Raw genomic sequence first — 21,838 nt, 5'->3', positions numbered from 1 at the left:
TCTGTAGAGTGTTTATCAGGTTTATCAAGTCATAGCTTTAAACCATAATTTCAGTAATTACTCGGCTGAGCACTTGATTTTGTTGTTGATACAATATGAGGTATAAATTTCTTTCTTTGAAGGTTTAGTCAGACAACTTCACGTTGTAAGGTTGGAGCGCTGGAGAATAAAAATTAGAGACTTTGATATTGAAAGAAATGAAGAGAAACCTAAATGAAAATTCAACTCGAAGTACAGCAGGTATTGACTGACTTTTATTTTTAAAATTTCTGTAGTTTGTATGTAGCATATATTACATATTATATATATATATAGCCTATATAGATACAACTTTTTGTATGTATGTGTGTGTGTGTATATATATATATATATATATAGTTTGTATAGCATATAGATACAACACTTTGGAAGGAACTTTTAAAAATAATGAACATATATATATATAGTCTAGCCTCTTTTTAGGTCGAAAGAAATAAGACAAAACACTTATTGGCTTAGGTGTAAGTAAAATCAGGCTTTTCTGGATTTGCTCTGGATTTGTTCTTGGATTTGCTCTTTAAAACCCTGTGTAATTGATTTGTTTTGTGCTTATTTGAAATATTTATGTGCCAGGGAGATTGGATATATTACCATCACTCTAAGTCATTTCAAGAATGATCCATAGAAAATACATATTACAGACCCCTGGAGTTCTTGGTGAAATTGCAGAGTTTTGACTCCCAAAGCAAATGTACTGAAATAAAATTTATGAGAGTGGGGTCTAGGAACTGGCATGCTAAGCATAATTACAGATAAATCTTAGTCAAACTGAAGTTAAAGAACCATGGCCTTAAAGGGTCTGCTACTATAGTCAGAGAGTGATTAGGATTTTGGAAAGCATAGGTCAAATTTTGGTTCTCCTTTACCTGTATCGTACTGAAAGGGTTCCTTCCAGTTGATATGGTAATAAGCAAGCACAGGAGAGCAGTAAACAAAGCAAAAAGTGGTTTTGGAAAGGGTTGGGGGATGAGGAAGGAGAAGCGAATTACTGCCAAATAAGAGGAATTAAGGTGATGGTAACATAGAACAAGAAAGGATTTTTTAGAGGGACAGAGAAGGCTATTTCGGATCTTTAAAAGAGTATAAAAATAAATCCAAATCTATATAAATATATCTGTAATAAATATAAAAGTAACATATAGAAATAGACAAATTCAAATAGTATATTATTATATACTAATAATTATTCTATGACTATATCTGATTGTTTGCCTATTGTGTACTAATTTTTTGGCACTTTCAATTTAGGCTGTTTGCCTGTACCATTGTTCAATCAGAAAAAGAGGAATAGACAGCCATTAACATCCAATCCATGTAAAAATGATCCAGGTATCAGTAATGCTTCTGACAGTTATGATTTCCCTCCTCTACCATCAGGTAAGAAAATAAAGTGAAAATTCTCAGTAAATAAGAAAGAGGATTATAGAAAATGACAACTTCTACTATATTATAATAGAAACAGAAGGAAAGTGTATTTTTTTCTTATTTCCACTATCCAGTTATAGGGATTACTTGGCTCTTTCTGAGCATTCCAGTACAACAGTTAGAGTTTCCTTGTTTACAAGGGTGACTTAGCATTTAAATGGGGTATCTTAAATCCGGAGCCTTTGTTCTAGTGAAGTAGTAAGCTATATTGGAAAGAGTTTTTTTTTTTTTTTTTCTATTACAAAACACATACAGATATTATGACTTAAACATTTGGTGGTAAAGAATGGAGAAACTCAAGTTGCTTCAGGAATAAGGATATGAATGGGAACACAGGGAAAATGGAAGAAAATAGAGCTTAAGAAGGTAGAAGCCAAGGAATTTCTTGTGGTTGACCCTTGTCTTTTTTTCTCTTCTTATATAATTTTTGCTTTATTTCGTTTGTTGACTTTTCACTGTTTGATCCAGCTGGCTTCCTTTTAGTGTCCACTGGTATGTGAACTAAGTTGCCTTTGCTGGGTGTTAACATAGGCTTTTAGTTCTAGTTCTTAGAGCCCATGGTTGGCTGCCCTCTGTTTCTCTTGATTCAAATTCTAGAGACAGTGAGCCTTGCTTCAACTCATGTTTTTAAATGAGGTCACTGAAATAATTTTTTAAAAATTAATTAATTTTAATTGGAGGCTAATTACTTTACAGTATTGTAGTGGTTTTTGCCATACATTGACATGAATCAGCCACAGGTGTACATGTGTTCCCCATCCTGAACCCTCCTCCCACCTCCCTCCCCATCCCATCCCTCAGGGTCATCCCAGTGCACTAGCCCTGAGCACCCTGTCTCATGCATCAAACCTGGACTGGCGATCTGTTTCACATATGGTAATATACATGTTTCAATGCTATTCTCTCAAATCATCCCACCCCCACCTTCTCCCACATAATCCAAAAGTCTGTTGTTTACATCTGTGTCTCTTTAGCTGTCTCGCATGTAGGTTCATTGTTACCATCTTTCTAGATTCCATATATATGTGTTAATATACTGTGTTGGTGTTTTTCTTTCTGAGTTCACTCTGTATAATAGGCTTCAGTTTCATCCACCTTATTAGAACTGATTCAAATGTATTCTTTATGATAGCCAAGTAATATTCCATTGTGTATATGTACCACAGCTTTCTTATCCATTCGTCTGCCGATGGACATCTAGGTTGCTTCCATGTCCTTCCTGGCTGTTGTAAACAGTGCTGCAATGAACATTGGGCTGCACGTGTCTCTTTCAATTCTGGTTTTCTCGGTGTGTATGCCCAGCAGTGGGATTGCTGGGTCATATGGCAGTTCTGTTTCCAGTTTTTTAAGGAATCTCCACACTGTTCTCCATAGTGGCTGTACTAGTTTGCATTCCTACCGGCAGTGTAAGAGGGTTCCCTTTTCTCCACACCCTCTCCAGCATTTATTGTTTGTAGACTTTTTGATAGCAGCCATTCTGACCAGCATGAGATGGTACCTCATTGTGGTTTTGATTTGCATGTCTCTGATAATGAGGTGATGTTGAGCATTTTTTCATGTGTTTGTTAGCCATCGGTATGTCTTCTTTGGAGAAATTTAGTTCTTTGGCCCATTTTTTGATTGAGTCGTTTATTTTTCTGGAATTGAGCTGCAGGAGCCGCTTGTATACTTTTGAGATTAATTCTTTGTCAGTTGCTTCATTTGCTATTGTTTTCTTCCATTCTGAAGGCTGTCTTTTCACCTGCTTATAGTTCCTTCGTTGTGCAAAAGTTTTTAAGTTTAATTAGATCCCATTTGTTTATTTTTGCTTTTATTTCCATTACTCTGGGAGGTGGGTCATAGAGGATCCTGCTGTGATTTATGTCAGAGAGTGTTTTGCCTATGTTTTTCTCTAGGAGTTTTATAGTTTCTGGTCTAACATTTAGATCTTTAATCCACTTTGAGTTTATTTTTGTGTATGGTATTAGAGAGTGTTCTAGTTTCGTTCTTTAATTTAACCTTATGGTTAGGCCTCTCATCTCTGAAATAATTAGCTGTGGTGGTTTGTCCTGGGAGATCTTAATGTTTACTTCCTTTTTACTTCTGTTTGGAAGAAGGCATGGACAGTCAGATATTCTGAAATATACTTGGTACCTGCTGGTTATATACATTTACATTTTGCGGCGGCACACTTAAAATGCTTTAACAGGATTTTCTGCAACTAGAATTTAAAAATCCTTTAATATATATATATATATCAGTACTTATTAATTTCATCCAGTGTGCAGCAATAAACCTTAATCTAATTTTAAATCTCTAGTTATTTTGTTTTCTTCCACATTTGAGGAATTGAAAGTATGAATTTCATTTTATTCTCATTTTTATAGATGAAAGGTTAAAAAATTCTGTGGAAATGTGAAAGTGAGCATTTATCTGGTAATCTTCTGCTATTAAAAAAATTCTCTTCTATTTAAAATATTTTATAAGTAGCATGAATGACAGATGATCTTGAAAAATAACCATTTGAGTTGCTCCATAGGCAAATGTACATAATCCTGAAGTACTGAACTTCTCAAGCTCTGACCAGGATTACTATCTGTCAGAGATACAACAAAATATCTTATCATGGGTAAGAGAGAGGACTAGATCAGTGTTTTTCATTTTTTTCTCTTGATCCATTAGTAGTTTAGGAAATAACCAATCTTTTAAAAAAATAAATAGAACTGAATAGAGTAAGATGGAAAATGTCAGAGTGTATATACATAGTAAGAAAAAGAACAGATGGTAAAATTGCTGTATTCTCAAACACACACGCATGCTATGTGTGTATATTTTCTGGGTTTTGATGTATTTCTTGCTTTTGGGTTGGGATTAAGAAAGATTGATTACACTGAAATTTATGTTGCAGAGTGTAAGATACTTTACTAGGATTGACTGTGGAAGATATACAGATTAAATACCTTGCTTGGAATACAGTGGGAAAGGGAAATATCTTAAAAAATAACTAAGACAGATGACTGTGGAAGATATACAGATTAAATACCTTGCTTGGAATACAGTGGGAAAGGGAAATATCTTAAAAAATAACTAAGACAGACTGTGACTAATTCCACAACAAAGTACTTTTAAAGAACATGTCCACATATTCAAGTTTTTTTCTCCTTCAGGCTTTCGGTTGCCTCCCCCACATATTAATTAAATATGAAAGAATTATTTCCCCCAAACGCTACCTAACTTACCCTTATCTGTGTTACTTATATCTTTTGAGATTGGGCCTGGGAAGCTGTGAATCCGGAGTTGCCTCCTTTAACAAAAACAGTGAATACGGGGTATGTAAAAAAAATGTGTACCAATAAATGCATGTGTCTGTTACTGATTGATGTTAGTCTTCTGTGTATATTTTATATTTCTCAATTGGGGAACAAATTATTAATAGTTAATAAGATATATTTCCTTGAAAGGCAAATACCGCATTCAGTTTCTAATCCTATGAGAAGTCAAGATTCTGTATCTAAATCTATTCAATCAAATGCTGAGAGCAGCAAGAGTGATTGGAGGTGAGTCTACTTAAGATTTTTCTTATTCTATTTCTTCTTCTCCTTCCCATCTCCTCCTTTACTGCCTTCTCTCCTCCTCTCTCTTTTCTTCCTTTCTTAAACAGAATTGACATTTAGGAAATTTCTATACTGAATAACTAACTGTATTGATACTAGCTATGTTTTATGAAAGAAGAGAACATGCCGTATAAAACTTTAAAAATAGGCAAATTTAACATTGATTATATTTCCAAAGAATACATCATGTTATAATGAAATTCTGTAAATATTTATCACCTTGAATTTATGATTTTGTCATTAATGGCTAATTGACAATAGGTAAAGAGTCAGGAATAACTGAATCTAAATGTTGGATGTATTTCGAAATTGAGAACCAACAGAATGCTCAGTCTTACCCTAGTAAGATAGTCAGCTCCAAGGTAAATAGGATGGAATTAAGAAAGAAAGATGGAGCACGAAATGCATAAGCATCTGTTAAGATGGTGGGGGCACTTGTCAGAGATATCCAAATTTAATGTCTAAATAATGTGAAAAAAATGAATAGATACAAAAAGGACATGGATTGTTTTTTAGGTTGGACTTTAGTATTCTTGGGTAAGTGGTAACTACTGAAATAGTTTTGGATTCTTTTCCTTAACAAGGTTGGGTTGGGTTGCATTGTTTGCTCTCTTTTGGTACTTGTGGTATTTTTAGGAAAATTATTCAGAAATAAATATTGTGACTAGGTTAGTTTTTTTCCTGTGGAACTTTTGCCTAGCCTGCTCTGAAATTATACTTCTAATTTTAGCCTCATTAACATCACGTTCTGATTGGCTGGTACAACTCACTTAAGTTAATGTAGCTAGTAAAATGCTGAAACAAATTCATAAGTAAGACTTTTAAGCTATTCAGTAAAAGTACAAAATTTCTAATCAGACAGCTATCCACCCTGCCTATATCTATTTTCTTTGTGATTTAAAATCACTGACAAGCCATAGTTTAACTTTTGAAAAACTGATTTTGTAGAAAATTTAAAAATAAATGTCTAAAAAAGGAAGCAAACATACTCAAAATCTTAGTACGCTGAAAAAAATCTTTCTACTCATATATTCTTGTATAGTTTAAAAATAAATTCTTTGGCACTTGACTTTGAGTTGGGTTCTCTGGGTTTTGGATTGTCGGTAACTTGCTATGTGACTTTGGCAAGTTACTTCCTCCTTAAGACTCTGTTTCCTCACCTGAAAAGAGAGGCTTAATATATTATAGGGTTGCTGTGATGATGTGTTTAGAATATCTAAATGGTCAGTAGTTGCAAAGTAGTACAAATTACCATATAAATGCAAATTAAATAATTAATAATTTTCTTTTAATTAAGAAAAAGTATATAGAAACAAAACTAATACCCATTTTAAAAAATACTATTACAGCTACAGAGATGGCAACAAAAATACCAGTTTAAAAACTTGGGATAAAAATGATTTTAAGCCTCAGTGCAGAAGAAGAAATCTAATGACAAATAATGGAATAAATTCAGGTCCAATTAATTTGGGAGCTCAACAGCAGAAACAATTAAGAGTATCTGAATCTACTAACTTACCTAACCAAAGAGAAAGTGAAGCACTCAGACAAACAAAGTCATCAGAAATACCTGGCTCCACAATGAGAAGTCTAGACAAAAACAGCACACTGCAGGCATTTAAGCCCAATCTTCAACAAAATCAATTTAAGAAAAAAATATCGGATGGTTTTCAAGAAGTAAACACCCTCAAGGTAAACTTTTCAATATTTGCATTTTTGTATTTCAATCAAAAAATGTGAGATAAGTATTTAGAAACTTACAGAGACAAGAGCATTTGAAATCACTCCCATGGCATACATTACTGGATTAGCACAAATAGCCAGTTCTATTGGAGTAGATGAATGTTTTTATCCAATATATTTTCTTAAAGGCTGTGAATGGCTGCTCTATAAATAAATGTAATTTTGGTGTGCCCATGAGAGGACGTGAGCTCAGGGTCTTCCTACTCCACCGTCTTGGCCATCCTACCCTTAGTTGATTTTTTAAAATGCCAAAACATTGCTATCTCAAGGCCTTTACACTCACTATTCGCTTATTCCTCAGTCAACAGGCTACTTAAAATAATGATCCTTGTCTCTTGTTATCCTTTTATCCTGTTTTTTAAAAATGCACAGAATATTTCAATTTCTGACATTCTGTTATATATTTATTAATCATCTGAATCCCCTATTAGACTGTAAAATCTGTGAAGGTAGATAGGTTGTCTACCTGCAGTATTGTTTCCTCATTAGCTATGTCTGGCACACTGTAGGTGCCGATAATTGCTTTTGGAATGAATGAATAAATGTGTCTGGATTCCCTCAGTTTGCGCACATTAGGGAGAGAAATTGTATTTGACTTACCTGTGTTTATCACAGAATTGGCACATGATGCTTTAAAAATATTTAAAGAATCAACAAATGAATGAGTAAATGAATGCTCGTGTAAAATAAGAGATAAAAAGAAAAAAATCTTAATTATCGCCAATGTATTCTAGTTTCTTTTCCTTTATAAAGTACTAATGATGCTTTTAATTTAGGGGAGTAACTGTACTAAAATTTGCAATAGTTCTTTTTTACATATTTTACATAGTATTTTAACATATTTTGGACTTTTGCCTATTATATGGACCCAGAATCTTTACATAGAAAGTGAATGAATATGATGAAAAAAATGACAGGTTTTTCTACTGCTGTGTTTTTATTTTTTCAGAAGGAAGCCTCATCATATCAGTTAAAGCTTAGGGAAAAAGATAATTCTTTCAGAATTATATCTGCAGTTATTGAAAGCATGAAGTATTGGCGTGAACATGCACAGAAAACTGTACTTCTTTTTGAAATATTAGGTAGGTGTACTACTTCAAAAATACTTCAGTTATATCATTTGGACAATCATTTTGAACGATTACTAGGAATACCTAGGGATTCTTAAAGAAAAATAAAACTTTACAAAAGGAGATTATGGATTTTTCCGATTTTCTTCAGTTCCGGTGTCTTGATTGATTTGTGTGACTTAAGATGAACTTGGTTATTCATGCTAGTATTATTGTAATTTGTAATGTTAAAACTGGAAGGATTCTTACAAGTAATCTAGCTCAACCCTTGAAGTAGGTGAGGAAATGAGGCAAATAATTAAAATAGACTTGACTAAAAATCACAAAGTTAGCAGCAAAAATAGATCTAGGCACCAAGTCTCCTTATTCTCAAAGTATTCTTTCTACTATATTACCCTAAATCCAGTAGCAATTTCTGTGTTAGTTAAATTATAAATTACATATCGTAAAAGAACATTTGTGAAGAATCCTTGATTGATATGAGTAAACACCCAACAATTAACTTATCCCTGCAGTTTTCTGAATTAATATTCAAAAGGGAGGAGAGTTTTATAGAATGTTTCTGGAATTTAATTTTACTTAGAATAAAGAGATAAACAACAAGTAGAGATTCAAAACATTTCTTTCCATCGTTTAAATAAAATATTCAATTTAATTTAAATTATGAAATATTTTAAGCATACAGAAAAGTACAGAGACCTATAATAAATATCCACATATCTATCTTATAGATATCTTTGAACACCCCTATCTGTTTTTATTCTTCTCTAGAGACAGTAACTATGGTATCTTTCCTTTCCATGCTTTTATAATTTTGCTCTGTACATCTGATTTCATAAATTTACATGTATTTACTGTTTTTGTGTGTTTTAAACTGTAGAGTTTACGTTTTCATCTGGCATTATGTTTTTGAGATTTAACCATCTTTCTGTCCTGTCACAGTGTTAGCTTCATTCTGGGGCTCCAATTATGGTCTTTCCAGCAGCTTCTGACTCTTCCCTTATGATATTAAGAGGATTATCAAAGTTCTCTATACCATACATTCTTCTTTACACCACATTGCCACATTCTTTAATAGTTTCTTCTGGTTGCTCTTTTCCAGAAACTAGCAAATGACCCTTTGCACATCAACATTTCTGACTGGGCAGCAAGGCTCTCATTGTCAATCTGAACTCTGTAGCTGGGGAAGGGGTACACTGACTGGCTTACGTTAGTCTCAGGTCACTCTCGGGTCTGGAGGTGGGGACACATCCAGTCCAAATTGTATAGCTAAGAATGGCATAGGGGAAATTTCCTAAAGGAAAATCTGAGTATTATTAGGGGAAGTGGAGATTGACCTCAAAACAACAAGTGTTTACTATCAGTACCCAATAGATGGCTATTAAAGAAATGAATAGTGGTCTCACTTGATAGTGACTAGGAAATGGCAACCCACTCCAGTACTCTTGCCTGGAGAATCCCATGGATGGAGGAGCCTGGTGGGCTACAGTCCATGGGGTTGCAAAGAGTCAGACACGACTGAGCGACTTGACTCACTCTTAAGATTAAGCTTGAATTATCATTTGAATTTTATAGATGAAACAAATTTGAAAGAGGTTTAAATTTTTTCAGTTTAGTAAGTGAAGAACTGAGACTCAATCGCATGACTTCTGATTCTAATTCAGTGTTTTTTCTTCATTAAATCATAATGTTTATGTATTATATGTGTGTGTTTAATATGTGGACTTCCCTGGTGGCTTAGACAGTAAAGAATCTGCCTGCAGTGCAGGAGACCTGGGTTCAATCCTTTGATTGGAAATGTCCCCTGGAGAAGGAAATGATGATCCATTCCAGTATTCTTGCCTGGAGAATTCCATGGACAGAGGAGCCTGGTGGGCTACAGTCTGTGGGGTCGCAAAGAGTTAAACATGACCGAGCAACTAACACAGTTCGGTGTGTAGTATGTAGTAGATTGGTCTGAGGATTTAACCACTGCATCAAACACATTCACAAAACTTCAGGGATTTCCTGGTGGTCCAGTGGTTAAGACACTGTTCTTATGCTGTATGGGCACAGGTTTGATCCCTGGTCAAGAAACTAGGATCCCGCATGCTACATGGCATGGCCAAAAAAAATAGAAATATAAAAACACACAAAAACAACAAAGGAGAAAGTTTCAGATGGCCACTTATTGTCAGTTATATTTTTGTTATATAATCAGTTCCCGAGTTGGAGAGGGCCAGAAATTTTGTTTTCCTTAGAATAAAACAGTTTCAGAATATCTTACCCTTTAAAAATGTTTTCTTATTATTGTATAAATAAAACTATGAGAGATTGGTATGGGAATAGTTAAATATCAACTTCTCTTTGTTAAACTTTATTTGTGTTTTACCAGCACTGATTTTTTTTTCCCCCTCTGTTTCAATGTTGCTTAGCTGTTCTCGATTCAGCTGTTAGACCTGGCCCATACTGTTCAAAGACTTTTCTTATGAGAGATGGGAAACATACTCTGCCATGTGTATTTTATGAAATAGTGAGTATTTAAGTATTCTTTGCAAAGCCTATGCCAACAAAACTTACAAATGCAGGCTATAGTTTCACTGTAGTAGAAATTCTGTTAACTAGTAGTGCTTTTGACATTTTGTTTGGTTCAATTCTGATGTTAAAATTGCTTATTTGCTCAACTGATGTGGAGAGCTTACTATGTTATAGGGGCTATGCTAGATGCAGGGGTGCAAAGTGGAATATAAGTGGTAAATGGCCCTTTCTCTCAAAGAGTTTATAATCTCAGGTAGAGACAGATACATAAATATTACACTTATATAATAAGTGGTATGACAGAGATGTGTGCATGGTTCCATAGAAGTAGATAGGGAGGATAGGTGAGATCAGGGAAAGCTTTATGAAGAATGTAGTAACATATCTGACCTTAGATATGTAAGGTCTAATAGATTAAGCCAAAGTGTTGGAAAGTAGGGGAAGAGGTGAGAGGAATGCATTCTACACTGAGGGAGCAGTTCCTGTAAAGACATGAAGCACTGTTAGAGCCTAGATTGTTCAGGAAACTGCAAACAGTTTACAATTACCAGGGTGTACGGTTAGTAAGTGACAGGGTAAGTTAAGGGTAGTTGTTCTGAACCTGGGGAAAGGCAGAAACAGTGGGCTGGGATGTAGGGAAGAGGCTTGGTAACAAAGGAGAATGGAAACCTTATAATACTTACATACTTTGTAAAAGAGTTTGGTATTAAACCTGAAATTGAGCTTAATTCTGAAATCTCACTTGGATTCCAGTGTGTACCCCACCATTCACTAGCTTTATGACCTTGAGTGAGTTGGTTACACTTCCTGTGCATCAGTTTTCTAATCAGTAAATTGAGACTAATTCCCACTTTGAAAGGTTGTTTTGGATATTAGGTTATAGAATATATGAATGCATAGCATCTAACACATAGCAGATGACAAGAAATAGTAATTGAATGCTATTTTTAGAATATCTTAGATGCTTATTATTTTTCTCTAGTCTAAATTTAAAAAGATTTTTATTAAAGTATATCATATACAGAAAAGCTGTACAATCTATGAAGTTATCACAGAAGTGAACATAACCAAGGTTAAGAAATAGAACATTGCTTTCACCCTGTGTTTCCTTGTGCCTGTTCTCATTCACTACCTCTGTTTTCTGCATTAAAGTAACAACTATTGTGACTTTTAATATCATAAATTAATTCTGCCTGTTTTTAAACTTTCTATAAATAGTATCATATGATATGTCTGATTTTATGTCTGGTCTCTTTCACTCAGTGAAATGTTGTAAGATTCATCTATGTTGTTGCATGTAGCTGAAGTTCATTTATTTATGTTTCTATGTGATATGAATATAGCACAATTTGATTTTCTCTTCTACTGTTATGGATGTCTTTTGGTGGTTTCCAGTTTTTTTTGTTATTATGAGTAATACTCAGTGACATTCTTGTTGTGCACATGCACGCCTTTCTATTGTGTATATGCCTAGAAATAAAATTGCTGAATTGTAGTGCATGTGTACGTTCTACATGGAGTTGTTGCCAAAGAAATTTCTAGAGGGTTATAAGAGTTATGAACTCAATCAGCATAGGAGAGTTTTAGTTTTTCTTCAGTCTTATCAACATTTAGTTCTCTCAGTCGTTTCTAATTTAGCCATTCCAGTGGGTCAGTTTAGTGCTATCTCATTTCTCTCCAATTCCCTGGTGACTATTTGAGGTTCAGCACTTTTGATGTTTACTGGCCAGTGAGATGCATTCTTCTGACAAGTCTGTTCAGGCCTCTTATAATTTTTTCTAATAAATTATTTGTCTATTGATTTGTAGGAGTTTTTGAAAAATCTGTTCTGAGTGCAAGTTCTTTGTCTATTATGTATATCGTGAATCTTCTCATACTCTGTGGTTTGACTGAGAGGTTTTGGAGCTGGCTTGTCTTTTCCTGGCTTATGAGTTCTATTAGGACATAGCTCTTTTGAATCTCCCAACCCTAAGCCTGGGGTGGGGGTGGTATGGTTACCAGAATCTCTTTTCTTTGGGGAACCTTGGATTCCATTTTTTCTCCTAGCCCTATAAGCCCACAGAAGCTCTGCTCAGTTTATTAGATTCTTAAACTGCCTTGATTATGATCAGCAGTTACCTCACAGGGGGAAGGTATCCCCAGATATCAGGCCCATTCTGGACTTCTATCCTCCCCCTAGTTAGGGTCTCTGCAGTTCCTCACTGCCGTTTGTATCTCTCTGATGTCTGGGAGGATATTTTAAAATAATTATTCCATCCAGCTATTCTAATTGGTTTTAGTGGGAAAGTTGGTCTGAACTAGCTTGACTGCCGTCTACTGAAAGAGGAGCTCTGGCAGTCTAATAGAAGTGAGTATTCATGTGCTGATATATTGGGAATTATTCAATTTTTTAAGAAACAGCAGCTCACTGGCTTGTAAGAAGCCTTACCCAAATGAAGGTCTTTCTTCTGTAACAGGGCATCCATTTATGCCTAGCTATTATGGTCTTGTCAGAAGGGGGGCCCTAAATGACGAATTAACAGCGTTTTATAGTGATTCGTATTTAGTTGATCATATTATTAGTTTAAAAAAATTTAAATTCAAACAGAGTAATAATTAACTTTATCAATATTTATTTTTTGAAAAACAGGATCGTGAACTTCCCAGACTGATTAGAGGCCGAGTTCACAGATGTGTTGGAAACTACGACCAGAAAAAGAATATTTTTAAATGTGTTTCTGTCAGACCGGCATCTGCCTCTGAACAAAAAACTTTCCAAGCATTTGTTAAAATTGTAGATGCTGAAATGAGATATTATACTAGTATAATGAATGAAGTTTAAGTAGTGATGAAGGAAGTTTAAATAGTATAAAGTAAGCATTTTTCTGTTATTGTTTACATTATCATCGCCATGGTTTTTTGGCTGCTGTTTTTCTGTGTTTCACTTGTTGAATTAAAATATTTAAATCCTTTTAAATGTGGGAAGAATTTTTGAAAAATAATTTTACTGTTTTTACAAAAGTGGTGCATTTGCTAAAGTTAAAAAACCATTTCAAATAAAAATGCTCAAAAATATAGGAATAAGTAGATACTAACTTAATATGAGAAAATAATACATTTGAGTCAGACATTCCCACTGAAGTTAAGAACAAGACCAGGTGCCCATTGTCAGTACTGTAATTGAACATTATACTGGAGTAGTTAGACTATTAATTAATTTAATTCAAAATTTTAATTCATTTAATTCAAATATTTAGTGGGCATATACTCTATGCCAAGCACTATTTCATGTCCTTGTTTGTAACAAAGCAGTTAACAAAGTAACAAAAGTCTCTGAATTTATGGGATTTATATTCTGGGACCCATAGAATATGTTAGATAAAAGAGAAATAATTGGGAAATAAAAGAGAAATAATAAATATTGCTGTTGGTAGATGATACAATTGTATATATGGAAAACCTAAGAAAATCAACTAAGGAACTACTATAAAATGAGATAATTTGGTAAGGCACCGGAATAGAAAACTTAATATGCAGAAATCATTAGTACATGTTATGTATATGATCTGAACCATTATTAGAGTGTAAACTGGATAATGATACCATTTTAAAAATATCTAAGACTAACCAATACTAAGTAATAAATGTGGGAAAATATGAACAAAACTTTACCTTCTAAAGAAGGACACAAAAGAAGACTTGGACAAATAGAAAAATAAAATCATTGTCTTGAATAGGAAGACAAAGATGTTGATTTTTCTAAGATTAATTTGTAACATGTAATTTATTTCTTTCTGTATACAAAACCAAACACACACACATTAGCCAAATGAATAATAAAAGTTACGTGTATAAGAAAATGAGACTAGTCAGGAATACTCTGAAAAAGAATAGTAGAAGATAGTTTTATCAAATATTACAAAGCCTTGAACATGTATTAGTTATCTATTGTTGCATAACTGATTGCCCACCAAATTAGTGGCTGTAGCAACAAGCATTTATTATCTCTCACAGTTTCAGTAGGCCAAGATTTATGAAGTGGCTTGGTTGGGCAGCTCTGGCTTGGGTTTCTTAGGAGGATGCCAGGTGGGTTCTTGCTGTTGGAAGGGGGCCTTCCAAAGGGCTGCCTGAGAGTCCTCATGACATGGTAGTTAGCTTCCCCTAGAGCGAGTAATTCAGCAGCAAATTAACTAGGTGGAGTTATCCTTTATATGACATAGCCTTGGAAGTCACAAAGCATCACTTTCACTACATTCTATTTGTTGGAATGGACCATTAAGTATGGACCACTTTTAGGAGGACGGAAATCAGGCTCCACCACATGAAGGAAAGAGTGTCAGAAATGGCAGACATTAAAAAACTAAATATGTATTATGAAGGCATATTTATTCATGCAGAATATGGTACTGACTCATGAATAGGACAGTATAACAATTTAAAGTATAAGAGTAAACCCAAGTGTATAGAAAACTTAGGACCTGAAATCAGTAGAGAAGAGAGACTATTCAATAAATGTTGTTGGGACCACTGGGAAGCTTCTGGAAAAAAACACTTAATTTTGAACTAAGATTTTTTAATGTATTTTTCTTTTGCCACCCTGGGAATCTTTGCAAAGTATGTATTTCATGGTGGTATTCTACGCTTCTTTTTGTCCACAGGATAAAGCCTAAACTCCTGGCTGCTACTGCTGTTGGTTTAGTTGCTAAGTCGTGCCTGCCTCTTTGCAATTCCGTGGACTGTAGCCCACCAGGCTCCTCTGTCCCTGGGATTTCCTAGACTCCTAAGCTATTTGGGATATTTGCATTCTGGTCGCTGCTTTTTATGGCATCTCCATCTTTTTTCCCTGCTGAAAATGTAGGCTCCCCAGGACTACTATCCATTCTTTAAATAAGCAGGGATTAAGCTTTCATATTGGAGAAGGCAATGGCACCCCACTCCAGTACTCTTGCCTGGAAAATCCCATGGACGGAGGAGGCTGGTAGGCTGCAGTCCATGGGGTCGGCTAAGAGTCGGGCACGACTGAGCAACTTCACTTTCACTTTTCACTTTCATGCATTGGAGAAGGAAATGGCAACCCACTCCAGTATTCTTGCTTGGAGAACCCCAGGGACAGAGGAGCCTAGTGGGCTGCTGTCTGTGGGGTCACACAGAGTTGGACACGACTGAAGTGACTTGACAGCAGCAGCAGCAGCAAGCTTTCATATATAAGCTTTTCTTCATTCCCACCTTCCCCAAAGTATAGTCAGGTGTGATCAGTGATTGTAATTAGTCACTACTTCTGGACCCTGATAGTATTTGTCCTAGAGAGGTCCTGGGTAATTGCTTTCTTTTTAATGAGTTCCTCCAGGATCCAGACTCCTCTGGGATCCAGGGCCCCTTAGGCCCAAGGATGTGCAGAATGGGAGACGTGAGAAGGGAGTTTTCAGACACAGGTGATGACTACAGGGGCAGATAGTGCCCCTTAGTGAATAAAGGGGAGCAGGATCTCAGGTCAGGGTCCTGGAGTCACCCTCACACACTGGGTAAGTTGGGCAGATTGTGAATGAGCTAGTCACTTAGAGTCCTTCCAACCTGAGGGTCTTGATTTCCCAGGTTGTGTGATGTTCTCCAGCAGAGCTTTTCAGGTATGATAATCCTCTTTACCTCTCAACTTCCCTTGATTTCTCCATATTCTAGAAATAATGTGACTGCTGTTCACCAGTTTCATTAGTTTTTTTTTTATTAATGATAGAGTGTATAAATATTACTATGTATTATAACGCATAAAATTGTATTATTTCAAAAGAAGACCTCTCTGCAGGTCAGGCATTTAATGCAATGGTCCATAACCCTTGACTACCTATTGGAATTATTTAAGGAACTTTAGGTGTCCCAGATGGTATTAGTGGTAAACAACCCACCTGCCCATGTAGGAGACATAAGAGACACGGGTTTGGTCCTTGGGTGGGGAAGATCCCCTGGAGAAGGGCATGGCAACCCACTCCAGGATTCTACCCTGGAGAATCCCATGGATAGAGGAGCCTGGTGGGCTACAATCCATAGTGTCATAAAGAGTCAGACTGAAGCGACTTAGCATGCATGCAAGCAAGGAGTTGCAGATAGCAAGCCCCTCTCCCCAGAGGTTCTGATTTATATTTACTGGGGGAGGGTGCAGTAATCTATGCTTTTAAATATAGCATGGTCCACAGACCAACAAAATTGGGAATCACTGAATGTAAAATTTGTGCTCATAAAATACAGAATTTTAGGCACCACAGCAAGCCTGCTAAATCAAAATCAGCATTTAAGAGGACCCCTGTGTAATTCATATATAAACTAATCTTTAGAAGCACTGCCCTTTGTGATTCTTATGGGCAGCAAGGACTGAGAACCGACAATTCACCTGCTGAAGATGAGAGGCATTGGTTGTTAATGGAGCCACTGGTGCTCTTACCCTAGTCCTCTAGCAGCATCTGCAAGTGCCAGCTCTCTGGTTTGTGATTTCTAATAAAAATTCTTGATGCCAGAGATGAGCAGCACTGGTTTTCCAGGGAAACAAAATTCTGGAAAACCAGGTGCATGAAGCCTAACTCGATGCTTTCCGTTACTGCCACACCAACTAGCACATTAAGTCCACATATAAAAAATTAATAATGTGGCTCAATTAAACAGCATCAGCAGGGTGAAATCCCAGCATCTGGAATTGATCTCTTTGAGGGATGGAACTTAACCATATTCCTAGCACTCCTTATTTTCTCAGCTCTGAGGCACAGTTGTATCTGGAAAAACACTGGAAGTTCTCAGGGGTAGAAATTATTTCTTCCTTTTCTCCCCAAATTACTAAATGTATATGTCAGATTTAATTTTTTTTCATTATTGATATCCCTGAATCCTGTGGATATCAATAGAAGGAATACAGTGTGGGTGTAGATTCTGAATGTTCAGGATGAAAAGTAGAATGGCTGTCGGAGCTCTGCTCAGTGGTAGCCTGAATGGGAAGGGGATTTGGGGGAGAATGGATACATAGATATGTATGGGTGAATCCCTTCCTGTTCACCTAAAACTATCACAACATTGGTCGTTAATTGGTTATGTGCTGTGCTGTGCTTAGTTGCTCAGTAGTGTCCGACTTTGCAACCCCATGGGCTGTAGCCCGCCAGGCTCCTCTGTCCATGGGAATTCCCCAGGCAAGAATACTGAGGTGGGTTGCCATGCCCTCCTCCAGGGGATCTTCACAACCCAGGGATTGAACCCAGGTGTCTCACATTGCAGGTGGATTCTTTACCATCTGAGCCATCAAGGAAGCCGAATCAATCAGTTATAAACCAAAACACAATAAAAAGTTTAAAAGAAAAAAAGAGCAGTGTTGTTGGGATAGTCTAATACTTCCATGAGTTTGAGGTTACATCCAGGCATTCTGTAAAAAAAAAGTGTCAAAAACTAGTGAGCTCTTGTTCTGAGAAGATTAAGTAGGAGTAGATATTCTAAAATAACAGGTTTTCTGTCTTTAAAGTTAGAGGAATGCATGTCCCATCCTGAAGTACGGCCAATAAATATTTCAAAAAATGAACCATTGGCTACAGTCAGGCATTATTCCAGATGCCGGCACTGCTCCAGTGGTGGAGGCATATATGCCCTTGCCTGCATGGAATTTACAATCTGGGGGGGAAAGACTGCTGCTGCTGCTGCTGCTGAGTCGCTTCAGTCGTGTCCGACTCTGTGCGACCCTATAGACGGCAGCTCACCAGGCTCCCCCGTCCCTGGGATTCTCCAGGCAAGAACACTGGAGTGGGTTGCCAGTTTCTTCTCCAGTGGGGAAAGACAGCTGTAAACAAATAATACCCCTGGGCATTGTGTGCTATGGAACAAGCACAGGATGCTGTGGAAACAAAGCACTTGGTTCTTACCTGGTCTGGGATGACAGGAGGGTTTAGCTGAGTAAACAGTGTTGACTTAAAAATAGTCACAACCTAAAGATTGAGTTACGTCTTTTTCGGTGGGAATTTTTAGGGCTTCAGGCCTGGGAGACAGCATCTTAAGCGACCCTGAGAGAACTGCTCCGAGGAGGCGGGGATCGGGAGAAAGAATCAGGTTATATAGAAGTTTGCAACAAAGGGCAGGTAGTCTGAGCATCAAAAGCATTTTTGTAGGGCTTCTCTGGTGGCTCAATAATGAATCTGCCTGCCAGTGCAGGAGACACAGGCTCTGTCTCTGATCTGGGAAGATCCCACATGTCGCAGAGCAGCTAAGATGGTGCGCCACAACTACTGAGCCTGTGCTCTAGAGCCCAGGAGCCGCGGCTACTGAGTCCGCAGGCTGCAGCGACTGAAGCCAGTTTTCCTAGGGTCTGTGCTCCGCAACAAGAGAAGCCACCACAGTGAGAAACTCGTGCACCACAACTAGAAAGTAGCCCCTGTTCCCCGCAACTAGAGGAAAGCCTATGCAGCAACGAAGACTCAGCACAGCCAAAAATAATTTTTAAATAAAAAAGTATTTCTGTGAAATAAAGAAAAGTTGGACACAACTGAGCGACTTCACTTTCACTCTTCACTTTCATGCATTGGAGAAGGAAATGGCAACCCACTCCAGTGTTCTTGCCTGGAGAATCCCAGGGACGGGGGAACCTGGTGGGCTGCCGTCTGTGGGGTCGCACAGAGTCGGACACGACTGAAGCGACGCAGCAGCAGCTATCTCAAGTTAAGGAATTTAGAACTGTGTATGGGAAGATGCAAGAATCTGGGCTCACTGAAATCATTCCTTTCTTATGCACCTTAGTTATCTGGATACCCAGTGTCCTGTGATTTTTCACGTCTTGAGTTCTTCAGTGCTCACCATAGGGAGTGGCTGAAGCCTGATGGCTGCCAGGGCACAGGTTTTGTTCTCCTTCCTGAGTGCCCTGGAGTGCTGGAATTACCGATGACTGTGACATTCTTGTTTACTGACATGGCAGGAAATGTTCCATTTCCCAGTGGCATGTAACACGCCTGATGGATAAATACAGGCACACCAGGTGAAGAGGGAGCCAAGGCAGGAAGGTGCTAGGCAGGAGGACAGCAGGTGCAAAAGGATGGAGCAAGACACTGTGACTTTTAATCGCAGCCTTGGTGAGAGTAGGGTGTGTGTGTCATAATGGGACTGGATGAAGATGTGGAGGCAAGGGTCAGATCATGAAGCGCCTTTTGGCCTTTGAAAGAGCAGTGAGAACCCATGGACCTTATGAGAGTAATGATCAGATTTTTATCTTAGAGCGCCACAGTATAAAGAGATTGAAGGGGAGTCAGTATGGAAGCAGGGAGATTAAGAGGCTGTTAAGTAATACAGACAAGCTATAATGTTAGCCTGGTCCAGGGTAGTGAGGGTTGGGATAGTAGTGGATGAATTAGAGAATTGAATGGGAGAATCTATAGCACTTGATAGAGTGGGTCCTGATAGTGACAGAAAGGAGAGACTGAAAGAAAACTCCTAGGTTTCTATGTTGGGCCTGGATTTCTTTTACTGAAGGATGATAGACCCGAAGGAGTGGATCGGGAGAAGGGCAGGGTAGGCTCATGAATTTCATATGGGATCTGTGGATGGCTGAAGAGGCTTGTGATATTCCGTGGGGAACATAATCAGTAAGCCAATGATGAAAGTGATAAAAGTCTACCCATGAGCTTTAGATGGTAATGGATGCCAAAGGAATATGTGAGTTCTTCCAGGGCTGTAGATATAAAATTATGAGAATGGTATTTAGGAAAAAACCCAAGAAAACACCAGTATATAAGAGAATGGAGAAGAAACCAATCAAAGTGACTGGGAATGAATGGTAAGGAAACTATCAGGAGAACCAATGTGATCACATAGAATATAGAAGATGAGAGTGTTTTAGAAGGGAAATCAGAGTTAATATTCTTTTACATGCTAATTGATGAGGAATGAAGGAAAAGTCTGAAAAGTGGCTTGGATTTGGAGACATAGTATATTTCTGGTTACAAAGTGTTGTTACATATAATGATGGTGAAATCAATCATTGACCACCAATTAACAGACATAATGTTCATTTTTATTCAGGTGTTTAATGGACACCATCATTTTCTCCTAAAGATACTGAACACAGAGCATGACAGGAAGAAACCAAACCATCATCTCAGAGTTCCTCCTCCTGGGCCTGCCAACTGAGCCAGAGCACCAAGGCCTGTTCTACACTCTGCTCCTGGCCGTGTATGTTACCACCGTCCTGGGGAACCTCCTCATAATGTTCCTGATTCGAGTGGACCCCCACCTCCACACACCCATGTATTTGTTTCTCAGTAACCTGTCTTTCTCTGACCTCTGCTTCTCCTCTGTCACAATGCCCAAATTGCTACAGGACATGCAGAGCCAAGACCCGTCCATCCCCTATGCTGGCTGCCTGACACAAATGTACTTCTTCCTGTTTTTTGCAGACCTGGAGAGCTTCCTCCTTGTGGCCATGGCCTATGACCGCTACGTGGCCATCTGCTTCCCCCTGCACTACACCGCCATCATGGGCCCCAGGCTCTGTCTCTCCCTGCTGGTGCTGTCCTGGGTGCTCACCACATTCCATGCCATGTTGCACACCCTGCTCATGGCCAGGCTGCATTTTTGTGAAGACAACGTGATTGCCCACTTTTTCTGTGACATGTCTGCTCTGCTGAAGCTGTCCTGCTCTGACACTCGAGTGAATGAGCTGGTGATATTTATCACGGGAGGGCTCATTCTTGTGATCCCCTTTCTACTCATCATCACGTCCTATGCTCGAATCGTGTCCTCCACCCTCAAGGTCCCTTCTGCGAGGGGCATCCGCAAGGCCTTCTCCACCTGTGGCTCCCACCTCACTGTGGTGTCCCTGTTTTATGGGACAGTTATTGGTCTCTACTTATGCCCATCAGCTAATAATTCTACTGTTAAGGAGACTGTGATGGCTATGATGTACACTGTGGTGACCCCCATGCTGAATCCCTTCATCTACAGCTTGAGGAACAGAGACATGAAGGGAGCCCTGGGAAGAGTCTTTTACAAAAAGAAAACTCCTTTTTCTCTGTAATGGTAGAGCTGAGATTTCTACACAATTTTATTCAGTAGGTATATTGACATTAAAATTGGGATATTAACACAGACTTATCTTTTCCCCAATGGTCTTTTGGTTAAATTACATAGCTAGAAATTGCCAAAGTAAAAGCTCAAGTGGAGATATGTAGCTGTGAACGAGGAAAAGACAGAACAGGCTCTATCTTGAAAGCAGGACTCCATCTTGGGCCAGACTGTGGACTTTGAGCTATATGCCCAGCGTCTATGAAAACGACATACCAACTGGAAAACCAGACCCTCGGAAGGAAGAGCCCCAGGGCTCCTACCTAGACCCTCCGAAGAATACCCTAATTATCTGTGAAACTGAATAGACTCATGCATTCTATTATGCTTATTGGGGTGTGACCACAGACCTATTGATAATTATCCATTGTTAATTACCTAGACTTAAGGCCTATGGATCAC

At 37.8% G+C, this 21,838-nt stretch overlaps 2 protein-coding genes across 2 annotated transcripts; both read left to right on the top strand.

The window, feature by feature from the left end:
- The first annotated feature begins 197 nt into the window (after window positions 1-197).
- On the top strand, window positions 198-13,208 carry SPATA22 (spermatogenesis associated 22). The gene is made up of 8 exons (XM_068978955.1): window positions 198-240; window positions 1,288-1,416; window positions 4,712-4,772; window positions 4,905-5,000; window positions 6,407-6,749; window positions 7,750-7,882; window positions 10,285-10,382; window positions 13,017-13,208. The coding sequence occupies exons 1-8, from the start codon at window positions 198-200 to the stop codon at window positions 13,206-13,208; spliced, it is 1,095 nt and encodes a 364-aa protein (XP_068835056.1).
- A 7,236-nt stretch (window positions 13,209-20,444) lies between these two features.
- On the top strand, window positions 20,445-21,389 carry LOC138083804 (olfactory receptor 1E5-like). Its single transcript, XM_068977715.1, has one exon. It carries the CDS (start codon window positions 20,445-20,447, stop codon window positions 21,387-21,389), a length of 945 nt encoding a protein of 314 aa, XP_068833816.1.
- Window positions 21,390-21,838: the final 449 nt, after the last annotated feature.

The sequence above is a fragment of the Capricornis sumatraensis genome, chromosome 8, assembly GCF_032405125.1.
Source record: "Capricornis sumatraensis isolate serow.1 chromosome 8, serow.2, whole genome shotgun sequence".
NCBI lineage: Eukaryota > Metazoa > Chordata > Mammalia > Artiodactyla > Bovidae > Capricornis > Capricornis sumatraensis.
This window is presented reverse-complemented; position numbering and strand designations above follow the sequence as displayed.